This window comes from Danio aesculapii, chromosome 4 (genome assembly GCF_903798145.1).
Source record: "Danio aesculapii chromosome 4, fDanAes4.1, whole genome shotgun sequence".
In the NCBI taxonomy this organism is placed as follows: domain Eukaryota; kingdom Metazoa; phylum Chordata; class Actinopteri; order Cypriniformes; family Danionidae; genus Danio; species Danio aesculapii.
The window spans coordinates 57,299,350-57,321,849 of record NC_079438.1 but is presented as its reverse complement, the minus strand read 5'-3'; the positions used below and the strand labels follow the sequence as shown (position 1 = coordinate 57,321,849).

Genomic DNA, 22,500 nt, shown 5'->3' with positions numbered 1-22,500 from the left:
TCAATATTTTACATAATCTTTAATCAAATAAACACAGCCACAGTGAACATAAGACACTTATTAAAAGAACATTTGTAATTCAAGGTGACTGAATAGCTAAATAAATATTTCACAGATGCAGATTTTCTCACTGATTAATCTGAAAGTGCTTTCAACACTCAGTTCAGTGATGTTGTTTAACGTTTAACCAGGTCTCCTGCTCAAGCTGCCAACATTATGCGAAACCACTTTGATTTAAAGTCCAGTAAATCCTGAAGGGAAATAATGAAAAATGACATTGATTTAATGCATTGGTTGTTTATCTAAATTTGACCAATAAGATGGGCCCTAACTATCTTTATCCCCACCTCTCCAGTTGTTGATGTTCAGCTATTGGCTGGAGCAGCCCAAACGTGAAATAAACCTGAGAGTAAACACTAATAGAGTCGAGATGAAAGGAAAATGACAACAGCCAATCAGAGTGAGAGTATCTGCTGAGGTTTTCACTCATTCATAGTGTTTTAAAGACTAGATGTTTACATGTTGACAGTTTTTTAGTCTGAATAAGACTTAATAAGACCTGAAAATAGCATTATACTAGGGAAATATCATATCGTAAATAATATTGTGATTGTTCAGTATCGCGCAGACCTAACACAAATACAGACAGAATTTTTTATTAGCTTGTTTGGCTTTCAGTTCAGTGGTAGTCGGCCCAAAAAACCTGTCGCCATGCATTTGTTTTATGTGTATTTTTGTTATTAAAGTATTTGAATGTTTGCCAGTTTCCCACCTCCTTCTTTGCGTGAACTTCGAGTTTAATTTGACAATTTGACCACTGGATCAGCACTGTCAGAGCTTTAACATCACAAAACCAAAGGAAAAGACTCATTTAAGCACGTTAAAGATACAGGCAGCTGGAAAGTAGATCAGAAATCCAAACTCTTAATAACACCTGTGTTTTCGCAATGATTAGGAAAGAAGACCAGGCCTGGAATTGGTGTTTAGTATGGCTTTCAGTTCGGTGGCCAAGAGGGACTGTTGCCGTCCATCGGTTTCCATATCCTGGACCAGGCCGAATCCTGAGCAGCTACTGTGATGGTCAAGGAAGAGTGGAGACCATGAGACGGATTCCTGTGATGCTCCAGAGACAGACGAGTCTTCGCTGAGGCCAGCTTCCAGCCTCCGCCACTGAGACTGCAGCTCTGCACAAGACGTTTGGCCAGCGGAGAAATTAAAATGGTCGTGCCCAATTGAATCTGGTTTCTCTCAAGGTTTTTTTTCTTCACTTCCGCCATTAGTGAAGTTTTTTTCCCTCTCTGCTGTCGCCACTGGCTCGCATGGTTCGGGATCTGTAGAGCTGCGCATCGTTGGATTTGCTCTTCAGTGTTTGGACTCTCAGTAGTGATTATTAAACCACACTGAACTGAGCTCAACTGAACTGAACTTAAACACTACAAACTGAACTACACTGTTCCTATTTACTGTGACCTTTTATGTGAAGCTGCTTTGACACAATCTACATTGTATAAGCGCTTTACAAATAAAGGTGAATTGAATTGAATTGAATTGTTTTATAAATTTTTTGTTTTTTATTAAAGTATTTAAAGCTTTCCCTCCTCTTTCTTTGCGAGAACTTTGAGTTTGATTTGACCAATTTGTTCAGCGTCTACAGACAGAGCAAAGCTTTCTACACATCCAGAAAGAGTGGTCTTTGTCTGTGGGAGGCACAGGGACGATTAAAGCAAATTAAAGCACGTTGGTGCAGAAAAGCTTTATTTAAAACTCTTTTCAGTCGAGCAGGAAAACTAAATAGTTGGTTTTGAAGTCTAGATTTTGCTCTGCAGGAAGGCATGGATAAGTAGGCCATTTGCATAAGAAATGCAGCCAAAAATAGTCTCTTAAAACACTGCTTCTGGACACAATTTTAACAGCCAACTCATACTCCATTCTGTCTGAAATGTGAGGAAGACACCGGGGATTATTTCCACTTATAGGATTGTCACATACTCAAAGATTACTGTGTTTGTTGCTGAATTAAGTGGTATCTTGAGGTTGGACAAGTTGTTTTATTTGTATTTTAATCATATTATTTAAGTTTAGTTGTTTTAATGTTTCATAATCATCATTCAATAAACAGATATTGGGGTATTTAGGAATAAACACAAAATTCGGAGATAGATTGACAGACCTTATCCCAAAATGTACTGATAAGTGGACATTCAAAATACATATATATGTCCCCATATATATATATATATATATATATATATATATATATATATATATATATATATATATATATATATATATATATATATATATATATATATATATATGTCCCCACAGAGTTTGAACTACACAATGTACACATAAGGGGAAGGTAACCACTTCATTCGGTGTAGCACTTACTGTACGGAGTTGCATAAGCCTTGTGGATCAGTTTATAGTGTATAAGTTGATGGGCCTGGATATTGAATCCATATATCTGCAATTTAAAACGCTTTCAAGAAGTGTGGGAACGCTGCACACAAGAAAATAAGTGTTTCAGTAACCAACATGCAAAAAAGAGAAAGGGAAAAATGAAAATGAAAGATGAGCGGGGTGTAAAGCATCGAGGGCCGCTTTCAGACAGATCTCCCTCTGGACGTACTGTGAGCTGTTTTGCTCCTGTGGTGGATCTTATTACCTCTGTGCTGCTCTGGTCAGCTTTAATACAGCAGCATTTCAGATGCTGTGGCTGACTATTTTTCAGCTGCAAATCTCCCTGAAATTGCGTTGAGTTTGAGAGGCAGCCGTGCGGTAAAGTCAGCCACCCACTTTCCATCTACTTGTACAGGGCTGTGAAATACTAATGAAGTCTGACGGCTAATGGTGTGTGTGAGGAGTCAGCAAACACTCGTTTAACAGCACACACAGAGGACAGGAACAGAGATGGAGAAAAGAGGAGCAGGAGATGGGAAGGTTTACAGGTAAAGAAAAACAGAGAGGTGGAAAATAAACAAATGCAGTTTTGCATTGACATCAGCCAATGAGCTGAGAGTGAGGATTCACTAAATAATACTTAAAGGTAAGCCACATTAAAGGCTGATGTAAACATAAACAAATAATCCTTACAAAAATTGGAATGGAGCAAGTCAGATTTTTAACTATACAGTTATACTACTATACTACTACTTTCAATTATACTACAGTACTTAAAACAATGCATGTTTTGTTTTAATCCAAAAATATACTGAATACTTTTGAATGTGATTTTTTTTATAATTATTTCTTATACATTTTAATATATTTTACATATTTTTTTATTTTTAATATACATTTTTATTAAAAATGTTATATATACTTTAAAGGGAACATAGTTTACCTCTTTTTGATGATTTAATATTAATATTCTGGTTCTTCTGAGTGTGCCAGTTTAGGTTCAGTTTAAAACACAATTCAGATTGTTTTATTATAATGTGTTAAAAAGTGTCATGTTGGGGGCGTGTCCACAGCTCGCTGATTTAGGGGTGTGTTGCTTCACATGTAAATTAGTTTCGGCTTCCCGCCAACGTAACAAGGGGGCGGGGCCATGAGCTCACCCGCTCTGCGTTTGCAACAGAGTCTGACAGGCAGACAGAGAAGGAGCTTGAGTGAGAGGATCAGCATTCAGTCGTACATGTACATGACACAGACCAAGCAGAGAGTACAAAATCATTTGTGTCTTTGTACAGTTTTACAGCCAACTGTGTGCTAGTTTCAAGTGCTGAGCTTGTACACAGAAACTAATAACCACGCACACTGAATTAACTTTGACTGAGGCACCGGATGCGCCACTCAAAGCCGCGACACGGCACACCAGACACTCTCTGTGGTGCGGCAGAAACATGAAGTGTCCCGAATCGTCGCGCCACGCATTTTTGAATTCTAAACATAGGTTTCTGCAGCGGTCCGCGGCGCCCAGCCGTCGACTTGAGTGTATCCTGATAGAAACCGATGTTTAGAATTCTAAAACGCATGCTAGTTAAGATCACAGGGAGCTTCTGTGATCGCGAGAAATGCAAACGGCTGAAGTATAAGGTAGACTCAATGAGAAGTACACATGTTTGCAAACCTACCTAAAGATACAACCAATAATTCCGATTAGAGCGATAATGTGGAGAATATTGATCTTGTGTTGAGCCCAATGAGCCCTACATCTAAAAATAGAGCTAGCGTGTTCCTTTAGTGATATCGCTTCGACTCACGCTGAAAATGGCGGACGTGAATCAACAAACTGAGGATATGATGACGCGCCTGTCAATCAATATTGGTGGGCGGGGGGACCGCTCTCCTATGTCAGGTAGCGGTCGATTTGAAAACAGCTTCAATTGGTCCACCGTTTTTTATGTTGTTAAATTGAAAAAAAGCACTGGGTGTGCTTATATCACCCAAATATGACAGTCTATACACCATACATGCACATATGTCTATCCAAACAGCTTGAAAAGTAGATTTTTTACCATAGGTGCCCTTTAAATAGCTTATTTATTTCAATATATACTGTTATTTCAACTTACACTATAACTTCTAAAATGTCACATTTTAAAATAGGCAACCAATTAATTAAGTACTAGTATTGGACATATATTATTAAATATAATTCTCAAAATATGGAATGTGCAAGTCTAAACAATTTTGTGCACTAACAAGTTAAAGCACATTGCTAGCCTTTTTCTAGACTGACTTACTTAACACACTGCCAGTATTTAAACATGATCGTTGCATAATTAAAACACTAAATACTAAAATGTTTTACATGTTATTAACATGATCAACACAGTAATGTTCGCATAGCTTCCCAATTTGATTACATTATTTATACCATCATTTAACAAACTATCAACATTTCTAACCAGAAATTTGCACTTAGCCAACATGTTTTCAAATGACACTAGCAAGACTGAAGCATTACTCATTCCTTCAGCTTAGTGCCTTAATGTGCTTACAATAATCATTCATTCATTCATTTTCTTTTCGGGCTTAGTCCCTTTATTAATCTGGGGTTGCCACAGTGGAATGAACCACCAACTTATCCAGCATATGTTTTACACAGCGGATGCCCTTCCAGCGGCAACCCAGTACTGAGAAACACCCATACACACTTATTGACACACACACTCATCCACTACTCCCAATTTAGTTTATTCATCTATAGCGCATGTGTTTGGGCTGTAGGGGAAACCGGAGCACCCGAAGGAAACACACGCCAACATGGGGAGAACATGCAAACTCCACACAGAAATGCCAACTGGCCCTAGCCGGCGCTCGAACCAGCGACCTTCTTGCTGTGAGGCGACAGTGCTAACCACTGAGCCACCGTGCCGCCCATAAAGCATTATGATCTTAAAAAAAAAACAAGCCTTGACTTGTGATTGATCTAAAAGCTGAAGTTGCGTATGACTTTTGATTATACTGACAAGTATTTCAGAGAATTACATATTCTCACATCAGCAGAATGCTATCTTTTATCGCTCATATTTTTGCGCATCCTAGCAAAAAAGCTTGAGATTTTCTTCAGGAAACATACAGATCTAGTTATCTGTTGCTGTGTTATCTCTCAGGCCATGAGACTGGGTCAGCATAAGAGAGAGAGAGAGAGAGAGAGAGGACTTTCCATACTGAAGATGTTCTGATATAAACACACACACACACACACACACACACACAAACACACGCACACACACAAACGGCTGTTTATGCTTTGCTGTCTATTCGGAGATAAAGCACTTGTACAGATTAGCCAACATCTGTCTCTTGTCCACTGCAAACACTGTTACTACAGTAAAACCCCGGCGGATACAGTTTCAGCAGTAAATGTTCGGTAAAACATCAGTGCTGTCTGACAAAATCCCACAAGATCCCATCAGACACTCTTATAATCAGTGCGAGACTCGGGATCAGACATCAGCGCTCCTCCCTGCTGCTCTCTGTTGATCATTAGATGACTGTGTGTTTGCTCAGTGTTTCTCACAGCTGGGCAGTCTGGAGCACACACACACACACATTCACCTGGCCGACTGAGATAACGGCAAATCGCTGATGTCAGAGAGCTGACTTGTAACTTACAGGTTTGGCTCAGATTCAGAGAAGAAATCAAACAAAATAAATAGAATATATTTGAGCAACTATAATAAAAAGACGTCAAATAAAATAGAAAATACATCATTTAAAATAATTGAACAAATGTTCAATGTTGGCTGAAGTAGGCATAGTGTTGCTTGGTGCTTAATTATATAAAAAAATAACTATGTTTGGCTGTACGATGTTTGTTTGCTGTGTTAAATGAATAAAACTATTAAGCTAAAATACAGAAAAGAGGATGAATGTCATCTAAATGAATTCAACAAACCTCATTTCATTGTCATGTTTTTTTTTTTTTTGCTTAGAGCAAAACAAATAGTGCTCATACATTTACAGTACTAATATTATTATTAATAACAGTAAAGATCAATTATGACCAGCATATCTCTTTGCATGATTTACCCATAAACCAAAAGAAGAGTGTAGGTTTTAAACAGATGCAGGAGGAAAGACTCTTATTAAGGAGTGACTGTGCTATGATTGGCTAAAAAGCAGATGCAGATGCTGCTACGAATGAATGAATGAATGAATGAATGAATGAATGAATGTATGAGTGAATGAATGAATGAATGAATGAATGTATGAGTGAATGAATGAATGAATGAATGAATGAGTGAGTGAATGAATGTATGAGTGAATGAATGAATGAGTGAATGAATGAATGGATGAATGAGTGAATGAATGAGTGAATGTATGAGTGAATGAATGAATGAGTGAATGAATGAATGAATGAATGAATGAATGAATGAATGAATGAATGAATGAATGAATGAGTGAGTGAGTGAATGAATGGTGTGCAATGGTAAAATGACAGGGAATTTATTAAGCATTTATAGCCAACAGCGTTTAAAGATCTGATCTCATTGTGCACATTCGTTCATTCATTCATTCATTCATTCATTCATTCATTCATTTTCTTTTTGGCTTAGTTCCTTTATTATTAATCAGGGGTCGCCACAGCGAATGAATAAATGAATGAATGAGTGAATGAATGAATGTATGAGTGAATTAATGAATGAATGAATGAATGAGTGAATGTATGAGTGAATGAATGAATGAATGAGTGAATGAATGGATGGATGAATGAGTGAATGAATGAGTGAATGTATGAGTGAATGAATGAATGAGTGAATGAATGAGTGAATGTATGAGTGAATGAATGAATGGATGAATGAGTGAATGAATGAGTGAATGAATGAATGAGTGAATAAATGAATGAGTGAGTGAATGAATGAATGAATGAATGAGTGAATGAATGAATGGTGTGCAATGGTAAAATGACAGGGCATTTATTCAGCATTTATAGCCAACAGCGTTTAAAGATCTGATCTCATTGTGCACATTCGTTCATTCATTCATTTTCTTTTCAGATTAGTCCCTTTATTAATCAGGGGTCGCCACAGCGGAATGAACCGCCAACTTATTCAGCATATGTTTTACGCAGCGGATGCCCTTCCAGCCGCAACCCATCCCTGGGAAACATCCGTACACACTCATACACTACGGACAATTGCTGTGACAATTGCCTTCTTGCTGTGAGGCGATTGTGCTACCCACTGCGCCACCGTGCTTCACTAAACATTATTTACATACCGTTTATTTCACGAGTTCACACTTGCAATAGTTTCAGAATAAAGCGTATTTGGCGTGCTTTCCGGGGAGAGGGCTCTGAGCTCGGGGAGACACCCAAACTCGAGTTATTCCTCTTATCAGGAAACAAAGAGGAATAGGGATTCGAGCGAAGTATCTAGCCCGGCCCCAGAACGCTCCCCCCGGGATTTTAATGCTTAAGAGGTGAGGTGACGGGGTGGTGGAGGGATGCTAAAGTCGTAAGATGCTGCAGGTAAGACAGCTTTGGTATATATAGGGGTTTGGTCAAGAACTGATTGGATAATAGAATAATTGTCAATGACGTATTTGATACTGAAACTTCTGCGCGTGCTCCTCCCCAAATTTGTTTATAAAACATCACATACAGTACATTAATAGCCCCCGTATATTTCCACCCAATTTCTGTTTAACGAAAGGAAGATTTTTTAACACATTTCTAATCATAATAGCTTTAATAACTCATTTCTAATAACAGATTTCTTTTGCCATGATGACAGTAAATAATATTTGACTAGATATTTTTCAAGACACTTCTATACAGCTTAAAGTGTCATTTAAAGGCTTAACTAGGTTAATTAGGGCAAAGTTATTGCTTAAAGGGGCTAATAATGTTGACCTTAAAATGTTTTTAAAAAATTAAGAACTGCTTTTATTGTAGCCAAAATTAAACAAATAAAACTAGAAAGAATATTATAGGAAATACTGTGAAAAATTCCTGAATCTGTTCAACATCATTTGGGAAATATTTAAAAATTAAATTCAGACGAGGACAAATAATTCTGGCTTTAGCTGTAAATATTAATGCACTGAAATAAACAACGGTAAACACAAACAGACCCTTCACAGCTCTTCTTCCTGTAACTCCTCTAATGGCTCAGGATAAAAAGCAAACACCTCTCTTCTCACCCACACAACTCCTGCTTGACACATTTATTTAGGTTAATGACAGAACGAACGTGGTGCACAGGTGCACGCTGGGTAACACCTGAGGCTTGTGTGTGAAATGATTCACTGGCAGTTTGCACACTAGCAAACAAAACCGGAACACAAAACAAACACTAGGTGTTTAACAGGAAACATCTCAAGTTCAAGTTTTCAATTCAATCATATTTGTACAGCACTTTTCACTATAGATACTGTTTCAAAGCAGCTTTATCACAGTTAAGGTTATTAGTTCCTATAACTTTATTAGTTACTAATAACTTTTACTAATTAACTAGTAACTAATGTTAAGCTTTTAACAGCTAAAATTATTTTAGTTATAAAGTAACTCCGCTGTCGCCACTGGCTTGCATGGTTCGGGATCTGTAGAGCTGCTCATCGTTGGATTTGCTCTTCAGTGTTTGGACTCTCAGTAGTGATTATTAAACCACACTGAACTGAGCTCAACTGAACTGAACTTAAACACTACAAACTGAACTACACTGTTCCTATTTACTGTGACCTTTTATGTGAAGCTGCTTTGACACAATCTACATTGTAAAAGCGCTATACAAATAAAGCTGAATTGAATTTAATTGAATTAATATACTTATGATGAATGACATCCACTTAATAATACCTTTAGAACACTTAAAAGCTCCTTCAGTGAGAGACTAGTAATGCCCTGGTGCTCCACAGAGAGATTTAGAAGGTCCCTTATCCCAACCGCTGTCAGGCTTTTTACTGAAGTGGTGTCATTTATATATGTATATATTATTATTATTAGTGTTAGTGTTTTTATGTATTTCTTTTCTCAGTTATTTAGTTTGTTGTAATGTGTAGTTGGTGCAAATGGTGTACTGTTGTACTGTTGTTTGGTGTGCTGTTGTACTGTTTTTGTGGTATTTGTTGTTGAATAATTTATTGCCTTGTGATGTTAATGGTGTCAAATGAGTTTCCCCTCACAGGGATTAATAAAGTTCTCTACTACTTTCTTTCATTTGGATAAATAAAAAGTAAAGAGATTTTTATTGCATTTTTATGAAAATGGTTTTGCTTTATTTTTTTGCTCAAATTGTGACTACCAAAATGCTACAAATTATTATTATTATTATAGCAATATTGTATTAAAAATAATATTTATAATATATATTTTATGAAGGAAAGAACAGCTGAAATTATGTCCCAAATGTAAAAAATAATTATTCATTACTGCAACAAATAAAAATGAAGTATACACACACACACACACACACACACACACACACACACACACACACACACACACACACAATATATATATTTATATAATGAAACAATGATTGTATTTTTTTAAATATTAATTAGCAAAAATGAAAGGAAGAAATAATTTAGTATGATGAATTCTTCCAAATCAAATTGTAAAAAAGAAAAAAAAAAAAAAAAAAAATATATATATATATATATATATATATATATATATATATATATATATATATATATATATATATATATATATATATATATGCAGTTGAGGTCAGAATTATTAGCCCCCCTGATTATTTTTTCCCCAATTTCTGTTTAATGGAGAGCAGATTTCTTCAACACATTTCTAATCAATAGTTTTAATAACTTATTTGTAATAACTGATTTATTTTCTCTTTGCCATGATGACAGTAAATAATATTTGCCTAGATATTCTTCAAGACACTTCTATACAGCTTAAAGTGACATTTAAAGGCTTAACTAGGTTAACTAGGCAGGTTAGGGTAATTAGGCAAGTTATTGTATAACGATGGTTTGTTCTGTAGACTATTGAAAACAAATATAGCTTAAAGGGGCTAATAATATTGACCTTAAAATGGTTTTTAAAAAATTTAAAACTGCTTTTATTCTAGCCGAAATAAAACAAATAAGACTTTCTCCAGAAGAAAAAATATTATCAGACATACTGTGAAAATTTCTTGCTCTGTTAAACATCATTTGGGAAATATTTAAAAAAGAAAAAAAATCAAAGGGGGCTAATAACTGTATATATTTAATTAATTATATTAAATAAAATGTAAGCATTGTAAGTTTGCAGTAAAGACGGTAATGAGAAAAAGTGGCTTAAAATGTTATATTATTTCATCAAAGCAACAAGCAGGATTAATTTTCTTATATGCTTTATTTTCTTATATGTATTTTCATCTGAATATGACAATAACAAAAACTATATTTTTTCTTTGTTTTTTAATATGAACTCAAATATATTTCATGCAAAGCAGAGATAAGAAAGGAAGGAAGGAAGGCGCTTTCGTTTTCTTACATAAGAAAATATATAGATCAGCATCCCAGCATGCATTAGTGTTTATGTGCTGTACATTACTGACAGCTGAGGTATCTCTATTTATAAATGAGGTCTTTTGTGGAGTCTAATAGGCCAGAAAGTGTGAGAGATGTTACCGTGTGTTTGGTGTCAGCACGTTCAGCTTTGTTCTGCTCTTTGTGAGGTCTGTGCGAGCGCTACTGGCTCATTATGTGCACATAAAGCACAGCAGCGCTTACCTGAGCTCTGTCCGGATCAGCCTGAGACTCGGCACAAGGCTCCATGATTCTGCAGAGAGCCACAGTCAGCGCTCTTCACACGTCTGCATGTCTGCCGAGACACAAACATTCCATCATAAGCTCATGCTACACTTATTATTTGCAGTTTTTACGCTACATGCAGTTATTACATCATGTGTTTTCTACAGTTATGATAGCAGATGTACACCATGTTCAAACAACACACGTCACGGCACAGAGACAAATGATAAAAGCTCTCCTTTCCATGTTAAAAGGAGTTTTATAAGAAAGCAATGTCATGACAGAACAACAGCATTAACTACTAAGACAATGATAACCTTACTTTGCAATGCACTGGCCATTATTGGAAGCTGCGCACGAGAGATGCCTTTAGAATCAGAATCAGAATCAGTTTTATTGCCAAGTGTGCTTCACACACACAAGGAATTTGTTTTGGCTACAGAAGCTTCCAGTGTACATAAAGTGACAAGTGACCAACACAAAATAAACATGAAAAAAAAAAGATAAACATTAAACAGATGCGGTTAGTGAAGAAACCTGGATGTTTAGTTGTATGTACAGGTTGTTATAATATACAGGTTATAAGGTGCTGTGTACAAGTGCGAATGTAGAAAGTATTGCATTGTATATTGATATAAGGTGCTGTGTACAAGTGCGTATGAGAAAGTATTGCACATATTTATTGCACAGTAGGGGAATATTTAACTGTTCATAAGGTAGACAGCCTGAGGAAAGAAACTTTTCCTGTGTCTGGCTGTTTTTGTGCTCTGAAGCGCCGACCAGACGGTAACAGTTCGAACAGGTAGTGTGCTGGGTGTGAGGGGTCCAGAGTGATTTTGCGAGCCCTTTTACTCACTCTGGAAGAGTACAGTTCTTGAAGTGTAGGAAGGGTAGTGCCAGTGATTCGTTCAGCAGTCCGGACTATTCGCTGTAGTCTACGGAGGTCGGTTTTGGCAGCGGAGCTGAACCAGACGGTGATTGAAGTGCAGAGGATGGATTGGATGACAGCTGAGTAGAACTGTACGAGCAGCTCCTGTGGCAGCTTCCTCAGCTGACGAAGGAAGTACAGTCTCTGCTGGGCTTTCTTCACAATAGAGTCTATGTGAGTGTCCCACTTCAGATCCTGAGAGATGGTGGTGCCCAGGAGCCTGAATGACTCTACTGCAGCCACAGTGCTGTTCATGATGGTGAGTGGGGGGAGTGCAGGGGGGTTTCTCCTGACGTCCACTATCATCTCCACTGTTTTGAGCGTGTTCAGCTCCAGGTTGTTGTATCTGCACCATAACGCCAGCCGCTCCACCTCCTGTCTGTATGCAGACTCGTCACCGTTCTGGATGAGGCCGATAACAGTAGTGTCGTCTGCAAACTTAATGAGTTTGATGGAGGGGTCTTTTGCATATGGCATGACGGCATGAAAAACTTCAGCGAACTACGAGGGCAAAGAAAATTAAATAAATAAATAATCTAATCGTTCATTAATTGTAATCGAGTTAAAAGTAGGCTTAATCGTCCAGCCTTATTTTTTACCCAGCCATTTTTAAAAACATCTTATTTTAAAGCAGTGATCACAACACTGTGATATTTTTATCCAAGGCCATACCTTCAGAATCTTATACCAACCTATGCCAACTAATATGAAGCTCAAACATCATCTGCATTTGTCACAAGTGCTTCAGATGATTTTCTTAATGTAATGAACAGCTTTTCTTTCAAGCATGCCGGCGCCGTCAGTCATGCGGAGAGTGAGAATAAGAGACTCCAGTGTCCTCAGGTGCCGTTCAGACCCGAATTCAACGCCTGGCCTGTCAAGCGCTCACACCAAACTTTCACAGCGGAAACTTTTGATCTATAATTAGCTAAGTAGGTCATCGAGAGGGTATAAATGAGAGAAAGCGACCGTCCAGGAAGCCTTATGGACTGTGAAATTGCAACGTGTGGTGAGACACAGCTCCATTTTCGCCATTGTTTTCTATGGTGTGCAATACTAATGTTTTCGTAATGTTCTCGTATGCTCACCTAAGCTGTATTTATTGATTAAAAAACTGATCAAATATTACAATAAGGTTGTATTAGGTAAAGTATTTAATAACATGAATGAAATATGGACAGCAGATTTATTACAGCATTTATTAGTCTTTGTTAATGTTAGTTAATAAAGTCATTCATGTTAACTCACAGTGCATTAACTAATGCTAACAAGCATGCATTTGGATGTCAACAATGCATTAGGAAATGTTAAACTATAATTAATAAATGCTGCACAAGTGTTGTGTAAACTAACATTTAACTAATGAAGCCTAATTGTAAAGTGTGACCCTAAAAATACAGTAAAATAGTGAAGTATTACTGCAATGTAAGATTATTATTTTCTATGATAATGAATTGTAAAATATAATGTATTCCTGTGATACAAAGTTGCATTTTCTGCATCATAACTCCAGTATTTGGTGTCACGTGATGCTTCAGATGCTTCCATTCTAATGATTTGCTGCTCAAGAAATATCTGCCATTCAGAAAGAAACACTCTTGTGTCCACACATCTGTGAGCTGCTTCCCGGCTCAGACCAGTAAATGAAAGAGTTTTAGAGTCACATCTCAATGTGGGAGTCAATACAATACGGGTGTGACTTCTAGAGAGACCTTGTCATATTAACACACCAGACAGCTGCAAACATCAACCACAAAACTGAACACACATACACACGCTTCTGCCTGTGGTTGAAACATATATATATAATATTGCACAAACTAATATACACACATATACACACAACCCACGTACACACAAAGACACACACACACATATATAAACACACACAAACTAACTCATAATCACAAATGAACACAAATAGACATACATAGCAACACAAACCCAGACACAAACTAACACACACATGCGTGCACACACACATACTTCCAAACAAACTAAAATACACATACATATAAACACAAACCCACATACAAAGACACACACACACACACACACACACGCACGCATACACACACACACACACATATAAACACACAAAAATGAATAAACAAATACACATCCATACAAACACAAACACAAATACAAACACACACACACACACACACACACACACACAAACAAATGCAAATACACATGCATAGCAACACAAACCCACATACAAACACACACATGCGCACACACACACTTCCAAACAAACTAAAATACACATACATATAAACACAAACCCACATACAAACACACACATGCGCACACACACACTTCCAAACAAACTAAAATACACATACATATAAACACAAACCCACATACAAACACACACATGCACGCACACACACTTCCAAACAAACTAAAATGAACATGCATATAAACACAAACCCACATACAAACACACACATGCGCACACACACACTTCCAAACAAACTAAAATGAACATGCATATAAACACAAACCCACATACAAAAACACACACACACAAACGCACACACACACACACACACACACACACATATATATATATATAAACACACCAAAACAAATAAACATAAATACACATCCATACAAACACACACACACACACACGCACACACACAAACGCAAATACACTTGCATACAAACACAAACCCACATACAAACACACACACAAACACACCAAAACAAGTGCACATCCATACAAACACAAATACAAACACACACACACACACACACACACAAAAGCAAATACACATGCATACAAACACAAACCCACATAGAAACACACACATTTGTGCACACACTAACAAACAAACGCAAATATACATGCATACAAACACAAACTCACATACAAACACACAAACACATGCACACACACACACACACACACACACACACACACACACACACACACACACACATATAAACACACATATAAACACAAATATAAACACACCAAAACAAATGAACATAAATACACATCCATACAAACACAAATACAAACACACACACACACACACACACAAATGCAAATACACATGCATACAAACACACACATGCAGGCACACCCACACACTGCAGACCAAAGGCAATGGAAACATTTGCAGGCACGACATCAAAGACACTTCAATGGTCTGAGTGAGACACAAAGCCGGTGCAGGTGAGGCTGTGCGGAGCCACGCTGATCTGAGAACAGTGATTGAAGCTGCAGGCGCTCCGACTAACAGAAGCAGAGAGGAATATTTAGCTCTCTAAATGCCCATCTGTTTATTTAACACCTATTCTGCCCGTTTAGCATGCTAATCTGGCAGCTTTCAGTCCGCCAAAGTGTAAGCCTTCACATGTGCATGAAGCGGGTTATTATGCCAGAATTCTGACATTCAGAATACATTTGTTTTTATATTTATATTTTTTTTTGGGGGGGGGGGGGGGGGGGGGTTCACCTTTTTTTTAATGTACAGGATAGTAGAGATTATTGACAGGAAAGCATGGGGAGCAGAGAGAGGGGAAGGATCGTCATAGGACCGCGAGGCTGGAATCGAACTTGGGTCACCGTGAGTACCAGAGTGCATGTGTCGACGCACTAACCACTACATCACTGGCACCGACAGAATTAATTTTTTTAAAAACAGGTTTATACACACACACACACACACACACACACACACACACACACACACACACACACACATTATTAGTATAAACATAGTAAAAAATCATCTGTCCTCATCTTGCTGGATTTATCAGCTGCTTTTGACACTGTAAACCACCAGATCCTGATATATACGCTTGAGTCACTGGGCGTCGCAGGCACTGTTATTTAATGGTTCAGTTCTTACCTCTCGGACAGGTCATCCAGGGTGTCTTGGAGGGGAGAGGTGTCCTACCTACAGCATCTAAACACTGGGGTACCTCAGGGCTCTGTTCTTGGGCCACTTCTCTTCTCCATCTACACGACATCTTTAGGACCAGTCATCCAGAAACATGGATTTTCCTACCACTACTATGCTGATGACACCCAGCTATACCTCTCTTTTCACCCTGATGATCCCTCGGTTCCAGCTCGCATTTCAGCCTGCCTGTCAGACATTTCACACTGGATGAAAGATCATCATCTTCAGCTTAACCTCATGAAAACGGAAATGCTTGAAGTTTCTGCCAACCCGACTCTACACCATAACTTCTCAATCCAGATGGATGGGGCAACCATTACTGCATCCAAAATGGTAAAAAGCCTTGGAGTAACGATTGATGACCAACTAAACTTCTCTGAGTACATTTCTAGAACTGCTCGATCTTGCAGATTCGCACTCTATAACATCAGAAAGGTCCGACCCTTCCTATCTGAACATACAGCTCAACTCATTGTTCAAGCTCTTGTTCTCTCCAAACTGGACTATTGCAACTCTCTACTAGCTGGGCTTCCAGCTAACTCTATCAAACCTCTTCAGCTGCTTCAAAACACAGCAGCACGAGTGGTCTTAAAATAAATAATAATAAAATAAAATGTCAAAATATGGATGAAATAATGTACCATTAATTGTGCAAAATAATTCCGTTTGTCACCATAAAGTAAAACTGAACTGAAAAATGAATATATATATATATATATATGAAACAACAACAAAAGGTAAAACTGTGTGGCTCTTTTACTGTTCTAATGTTTTAAACCCTTTTAAATACATATATTTATTTTGTTTCAGCTGTATGTGTTTTTTTGACTCTCAGATTTCCAGAAGCTGTTGACTTGGGTTAAATAATTCACAAAGGACCACGATTTCAGCTTAAAATCTTCTTTATTGATCTACTGAAGAAGAAAGCCATCAGTCTTAGATGACAGACAGAGTGAATTAACAGCCAACTGTTGTTTTTGGGTGAACTACAGCGTTAAAATCATGTCCTTCTTTCTTTGACCTTTGTTTTACTTATTGGACAGAGAAAATGTCCCAGAAGTCTTTCTTCTAATTGATTTATTAATGCGATTTCACAAAAGACGTTTGTCTTGATTTGAGTCCTTTATGTCCTGTCTGGGTATCGAAACAATGCAGAATGACATTATATATTCATTACACACTCACTGGCTTCATTTCATATTTAAATGTGTTCATTACTATTACTTGTTATTTTCTACAATAGTTTGTCATTTTTTTATTTAAATTAACAAGTTATAAGTTAATTTAAATAAATAAATTCAACTAAATCAAATCTAAAGGATTAGGATGATCTATTGCCCAAAATTTCAAGTGGTGCTCACTGCAGAGCCACTTGGGCAGAGCTGAGCTCCAGCAAGGGGGAGCTTGAGCTCCAGCTTCTCCTTCCTTGCACTACTTCTACGAGTGATGTCACTGGGGGTTAGGGGTGGGGTGGGTGGGTGTACACATTAAAACAGCTTATAGGAGGAGGAGCTAGAGCTCAAGCTCCCCCTTGCTGGAGCTCAAGTGCCTCTGCAGCGAGCAGTGTCTCCAAAATTTTGCTTTTTTGTGCATTTTTCTTACATTTATTGCATGAAATTGTTATCATATAGTGTTATAATCTCTCTTAAATCCACTTGTTAATAGAGGCAAGACCTGAAATGGTTTCGTGGGATAAAAGAGACATCATATTGTGTGTTATTATGGGGTTTTCCAGAATTGGCTTTATGGATTTGACTGGTTTATTATTTCACAAATCACTAATTGATTTCATTGAATTAATGTACACTGAAATTATGATATGTCAAAAAGAGCAGACAGATGTAAACGGTTAACAAGACTATGTGTTAATAGCTGTTATATATTATATGTTTTATTTATTATGTATGTTTTATTATCTCACAAAACACTAATTAATTTTAGGCCTCTTACTTCCAGACCAAACCACTAAAGGGGAAGAGAGAGAGTCAAGAAATGCTAAAGGTGGAAATAAAAAATGTGTTTGTAGAAGTAAAACCCACAATGTGTGAAAGAAAGCAGAATAATAAACACCACTGCTTCATGAAACTATAATTACACTGTAAAAAATATCCGTAAATTAGCGGTTTTCCATAGTTTATGATCCATGCATTCCCCCTAAGTTTATTTATGCCTTTGAATTGCATTATAGGCCTTTGAGCTTTCTTCCAACAACTTTTAATATTGAAATGTTTAACAAAACTGACATTTTCAATAGTTTAAAGTGATATATTGCCTGTGTTGGTGTTGTATATTACACTACAAAACCCTTGTGATAAATTGTCAATTCATTTTCTGTTATTTCACACACTTATTTCTCTCTAAATTATTATTTCTGATACATTATATTATTCCAAACTACTAAAATGTCAATAAAAGTCACTTTGTTAAAATCAATATATTTAATAAGCAGATATTTTTACAGTGTAGTTAACAAAGCAAAGATCCCAAAAGCTTTGTGTACATTTGGCATATGAGCCGTGGAGTGTGTGGAGGTGGCAGCCTGTGACCGTCAACACTTCTGTCTACATGATAACACACGTGACACACACTGATAACTTCATGAGAGGTGTCAAGTCTGTGAGCAGATCCAAAGAGAAAATGTCCGGCCCACAGCAGAGCGGTACAAACACATTCAGGTAGACTGTCTAAACTCATTCAGTCATTCAGCCTGACCCACTTTCTGCACTGCTGGAGGGCTCCGTCTTTAACAGCACGCTTATTTAGTTACAGAAATGGACTTATGTTTTCCACACTTCAATCTTAAACGCTTAAAATCAGTTCCTTAGGGATACTGAGGATACAGTTAAAGTCTGAATTATTAGCCCTCCTAAATTATTAGCCATAATAATTATAAGCCTCAACACATTTCTGAATATATTAGCTTAATAACTCATTTCTAATAACTGATTTATTTAATCTTCGCCATGATGACAGCACATAATATTTGACTCCATATTTTTTAAGACACTAGTATTCAGCTTGAAGTCACATTTAAAGGCTTAACTGGGTTAATTAGGGTAAAGTTAGGGTAATTAGCCAAGTCACTGTATAACAGTGGTTTGTTCTGTAGACAATCGGAAACAAATATTGCTTAAGGGGGCTAAAATATTGACCTTAAAATGGTTTAGATATTAAAAACTGCTTTTATTCTAGCCAAAATAAAACAAATAAGACTTTCTCCAGAAGAAAAAACATTATAGGAAATACAGTGAAAAATTCCTAAATCTGTTGAACATCATTTGGGAAATCCAAAACAACAAACAAGAAGCGCTCAGGGGGTTACTCAATTAATTGGTCGGTGCTCTTTGGGTAAGGGATTCATCAAAACAACAACAGAAATCAGTCCAAGGCACTCGAAAATTGTGGAAAATCTAAAAAGCCTTTATTCAAATGGCTAAATCTTAAAAAACCTACGCGTTTCGGCAGGGAACTGCCTTCATCAGGGTAACAGCAGTCAGGTGCATCTACAGCAGGCATGGGCAAACTCGATCCTCGAGGGCCGGTGTCCCTGCAGAGTTTTGCTCCAACACTAATCAAACACACCTGAACACCCTAACTGGTGTCTTTAAGATCACTAGAAAGCTACAAGCAGGTGTGTTTGATTAGGGTTGGAGCAAAACTATGCAGGGACACCGGCCCTCCAGGATCGAGTATGCCCATCCCTGATCTAGAGTCTCTTTTGAGTACTACGGTCACATGACTCATCTAAACATCTCAACAATACTCAAATAATTTAACAAACAAGGTCGTTCCTGCTGAAACGCATAGGTTTTTAAGATTTAGCCATGTGATTAAAGGCTTTTTAAATTTTCCACATTTTTCGAGTGCCTTAGACTGATTTCTCAGATAATTTGGGAAATATTTGAAAACAAAAATGTCACAAGAGGGCGAATAATTTTGACTTCATCTGTACATCCTTGCTTTTCTATCTTAGTGAGGACATTACTAGACTGATAGACTTGCATTGTTTTTTACTACTTTAATGATACTGTCTATGACCTAACTCTACTAACACTAAAAGAAAACATGATTTGACCTATTTATAAGCAATTTAAATGTCATTGTTTTCATATTTCACTATACTTGAGGACACCCTTTCACAAATACCGACCTTTCCAGAAAATATGTCTGTATGTGTGAACAGGCCCTTGAAAATACCCGTGAATTTGTTTCGCAATTTTTTGGAAAGAGCAGTTGTAACATTAGTAGTACTTTGCTAAAATGCTGCGCTGTGTGAACGCAGAAGGAAGATTCCCGGAAAGAGTGAATTCACGTTTAGACGCTGACGTGAGACGTCTACTTTAGCCAATCAGACACATTATATATTGAATATTGAATAATTTTCCAGACACATTTAGCTGCTGGATGTTAGTCAGATAACGTTTCTATGTTCCTTCTTAATGCCAACTGTGTCAAATATTATAGATAAAATCCTTATGATAAGCCGTTGTTTGTTTACCTTAAAGCTCTGCTTCAGTTGCTTGACGTGTGGCCAGCACACACACATATATTATGCACATCTCGACATGTGAAAGTGTTCCTCTATACATTTTCATAGAAGTTGTCCACAATACTTATCCATCCACAGAGTTTGTGATGTAGTCAAATGTTTACAAATACAAGCGCAGCCGTTTATAGGTCATTTCTGGTTAATGATGACAGAATTTACCGGTATTTTGGAATGGATGTGTGAATGGTCTTTTCCGGAAAGATTCTGTAATGTCCGTGTCTGTGTGAACAGCCCTTTTTTTAATTCATCGGTAAAGTCGTTCCGGATATTTTCCGATATTTATCAGTATCACTGTGTGAAAGGAGCTAATGACTCTAATCTCTGCAATGACTCAAATCACTGATTAATAAAGTCACCTGGAATGGCAAAGAAAGCGTTCTTGCAGGACTCCCAGAGTTCATCAAGATTCTTTGGATTCATCTTCAATGCCTCCTTCATTTTATCCCATACATGCTCAATAATGTTCATGTCTGGTGACTGGACTGGCCAATCCTGGAGCACCTTGACCTTCTTTGCTTTCAGGAGCTTTGATGTGGAGGCTGAAGTATGAGAAGGAGCGCTATCCTGCTGAAGAATTGGCCCTCTCCTGTGGTTTGTAATGTAATGGGCAGCACAAATGTCTTGATACCTCAGGCTGTTGATGTTGATCATCCACTCTGCAGATCTCTCTACGCCCCCATACTGAATGTGACCCCAAACCATGATTTTTCCTTCACCAAACTTGACTGATTTCTCTGAGAATCTTGGGGGTTCCAGTAGGTCTTCTGCTGAATTTGATTGGGATGCAGTTCAACAGATGATTCGTCTGAAAAATTCTGCCAGTTTTCCAAATGATCGACTAGAAGTCAAGTTATTATTTGTTGCTCTTACAACTGGGATCAACGACAAGACTTTCGTCAGGTAGTAAATAAAGCAATGTTGAAAAAGCGAACAAAACTGAACAAACATGGAATAAAAGCCTCAAATCTCCAACTTTTAATAGGCATCCCAAGCGTTTTAACATGAAAAACATCTTTACAAGACACCAAACACAACAGGTGCCACTTACTTTATTACTCCTCTAATTAAACAACCACATAATGAAGCCGTCTTTTATATGAGCGCTTGATTATTTTACTGAAAGGCATTGTAAAGCGTCTCTCATCTCTGATATTGTGCTGTTCCTCCAGAATGAGTGTGTGTGTGTCAGCTTCAGGTGGCAGCTGTAGATAAACGGTGTGTGTTTCAGTAAAAATATCTCCTTTTCACACGTCTGAGCCCAGACTCCCTGTGTGAGCTCAAGCGAATCATTTTCCCCACCGAAACTCTGAACAAAGCAGCTCGTATCACACTTTTCGCTGGCCCATATGGACTCACACGTTCATTTGGATCACAGTTTGTCAATACGCTCACACACACTACTGTAGAGCTATAATAATGCAAGTGCACAGGCTGTTTGTGGTGCTTTAGGATTGTAAGGTTGCACGGCTAGCATGTAAAAAGAGTGTCAACAGTCATCAATAAGCTAGATTTGTCAATTCTGAATGAGTGTTGATATGCAGATGTGCTTGGATATATAATATTATGCATAAATATAACTTCTGCTGTGGTACACTTATGGAAAAATGCCATCTTATTTCGTTTTTAAGACACCAGCAGACTCTCTATATCAAAATCTAGCGACAGTAATTAGCAGTAATCTCAATACTGCCATAACATGAAACCGTGATATGTTTATCCACGATTATTATACTGTCAGAATCCCATAGCCCATATAATATCCAGACGTAAAGCTCAGTGTTCAGTCATCAGGTCTGCTGCAGTCTGTCACTCTCTCCTGCTTTCTCTCAGGCTTAGACAGATTAGCAGGTCACTTCGGTGTTACTAGCGAGAATCTCTGGTCACATCGAGAGGGTTTCCATGACGTAACCTCATCACAAACACAACCCCTGATTGTT

General features: G+C 37.5%; 1 protein-coding gene and 1 long non-coding RNA gene across 3 annotated transcripts in view; one reads left to right on the top strand and one right to left on the bottom strand.

Annotated features, from left to right (window-relative positions):
- osbpl8 (oxysterol binding protein-like 8) overlaps positions 1-22,500 on the bottom strand; it is a 115,371-nt gene that overhangs the window by 73,569 nt on the left and 19,302 nt on the right. Inside the window, exon 2 of one of the 2 annotated variants that reach the window (XM_056456214.1) lies at positions 11,143-11,233. In XM_056456214.1, the coding sequence (XP_056312189.1) occupies positions 11,143-11,187 (45 nt within the window). In that variant the 5' untranslated portion in view covers positions 11,188-11,233. Of the gene's footprint in view, positions 1-11,142; positions 11,234-22,500 lie in introns of those variants that run through there. The other variant, XM_056456215.1, reaches the window with a different exon arrangement.
- LOC130223404 (uncharacterized) lies at positions 13,081-16,567 on the top strand. Its single transcript, XR_008836690.1, has 3 exons — positions 13,081-13,100; positions 15,583-15,675; positions 15,972-16,567. It is a non-coding gene; the product is annotated as an uncharacterized LOC130223404 (long non-coding RNA).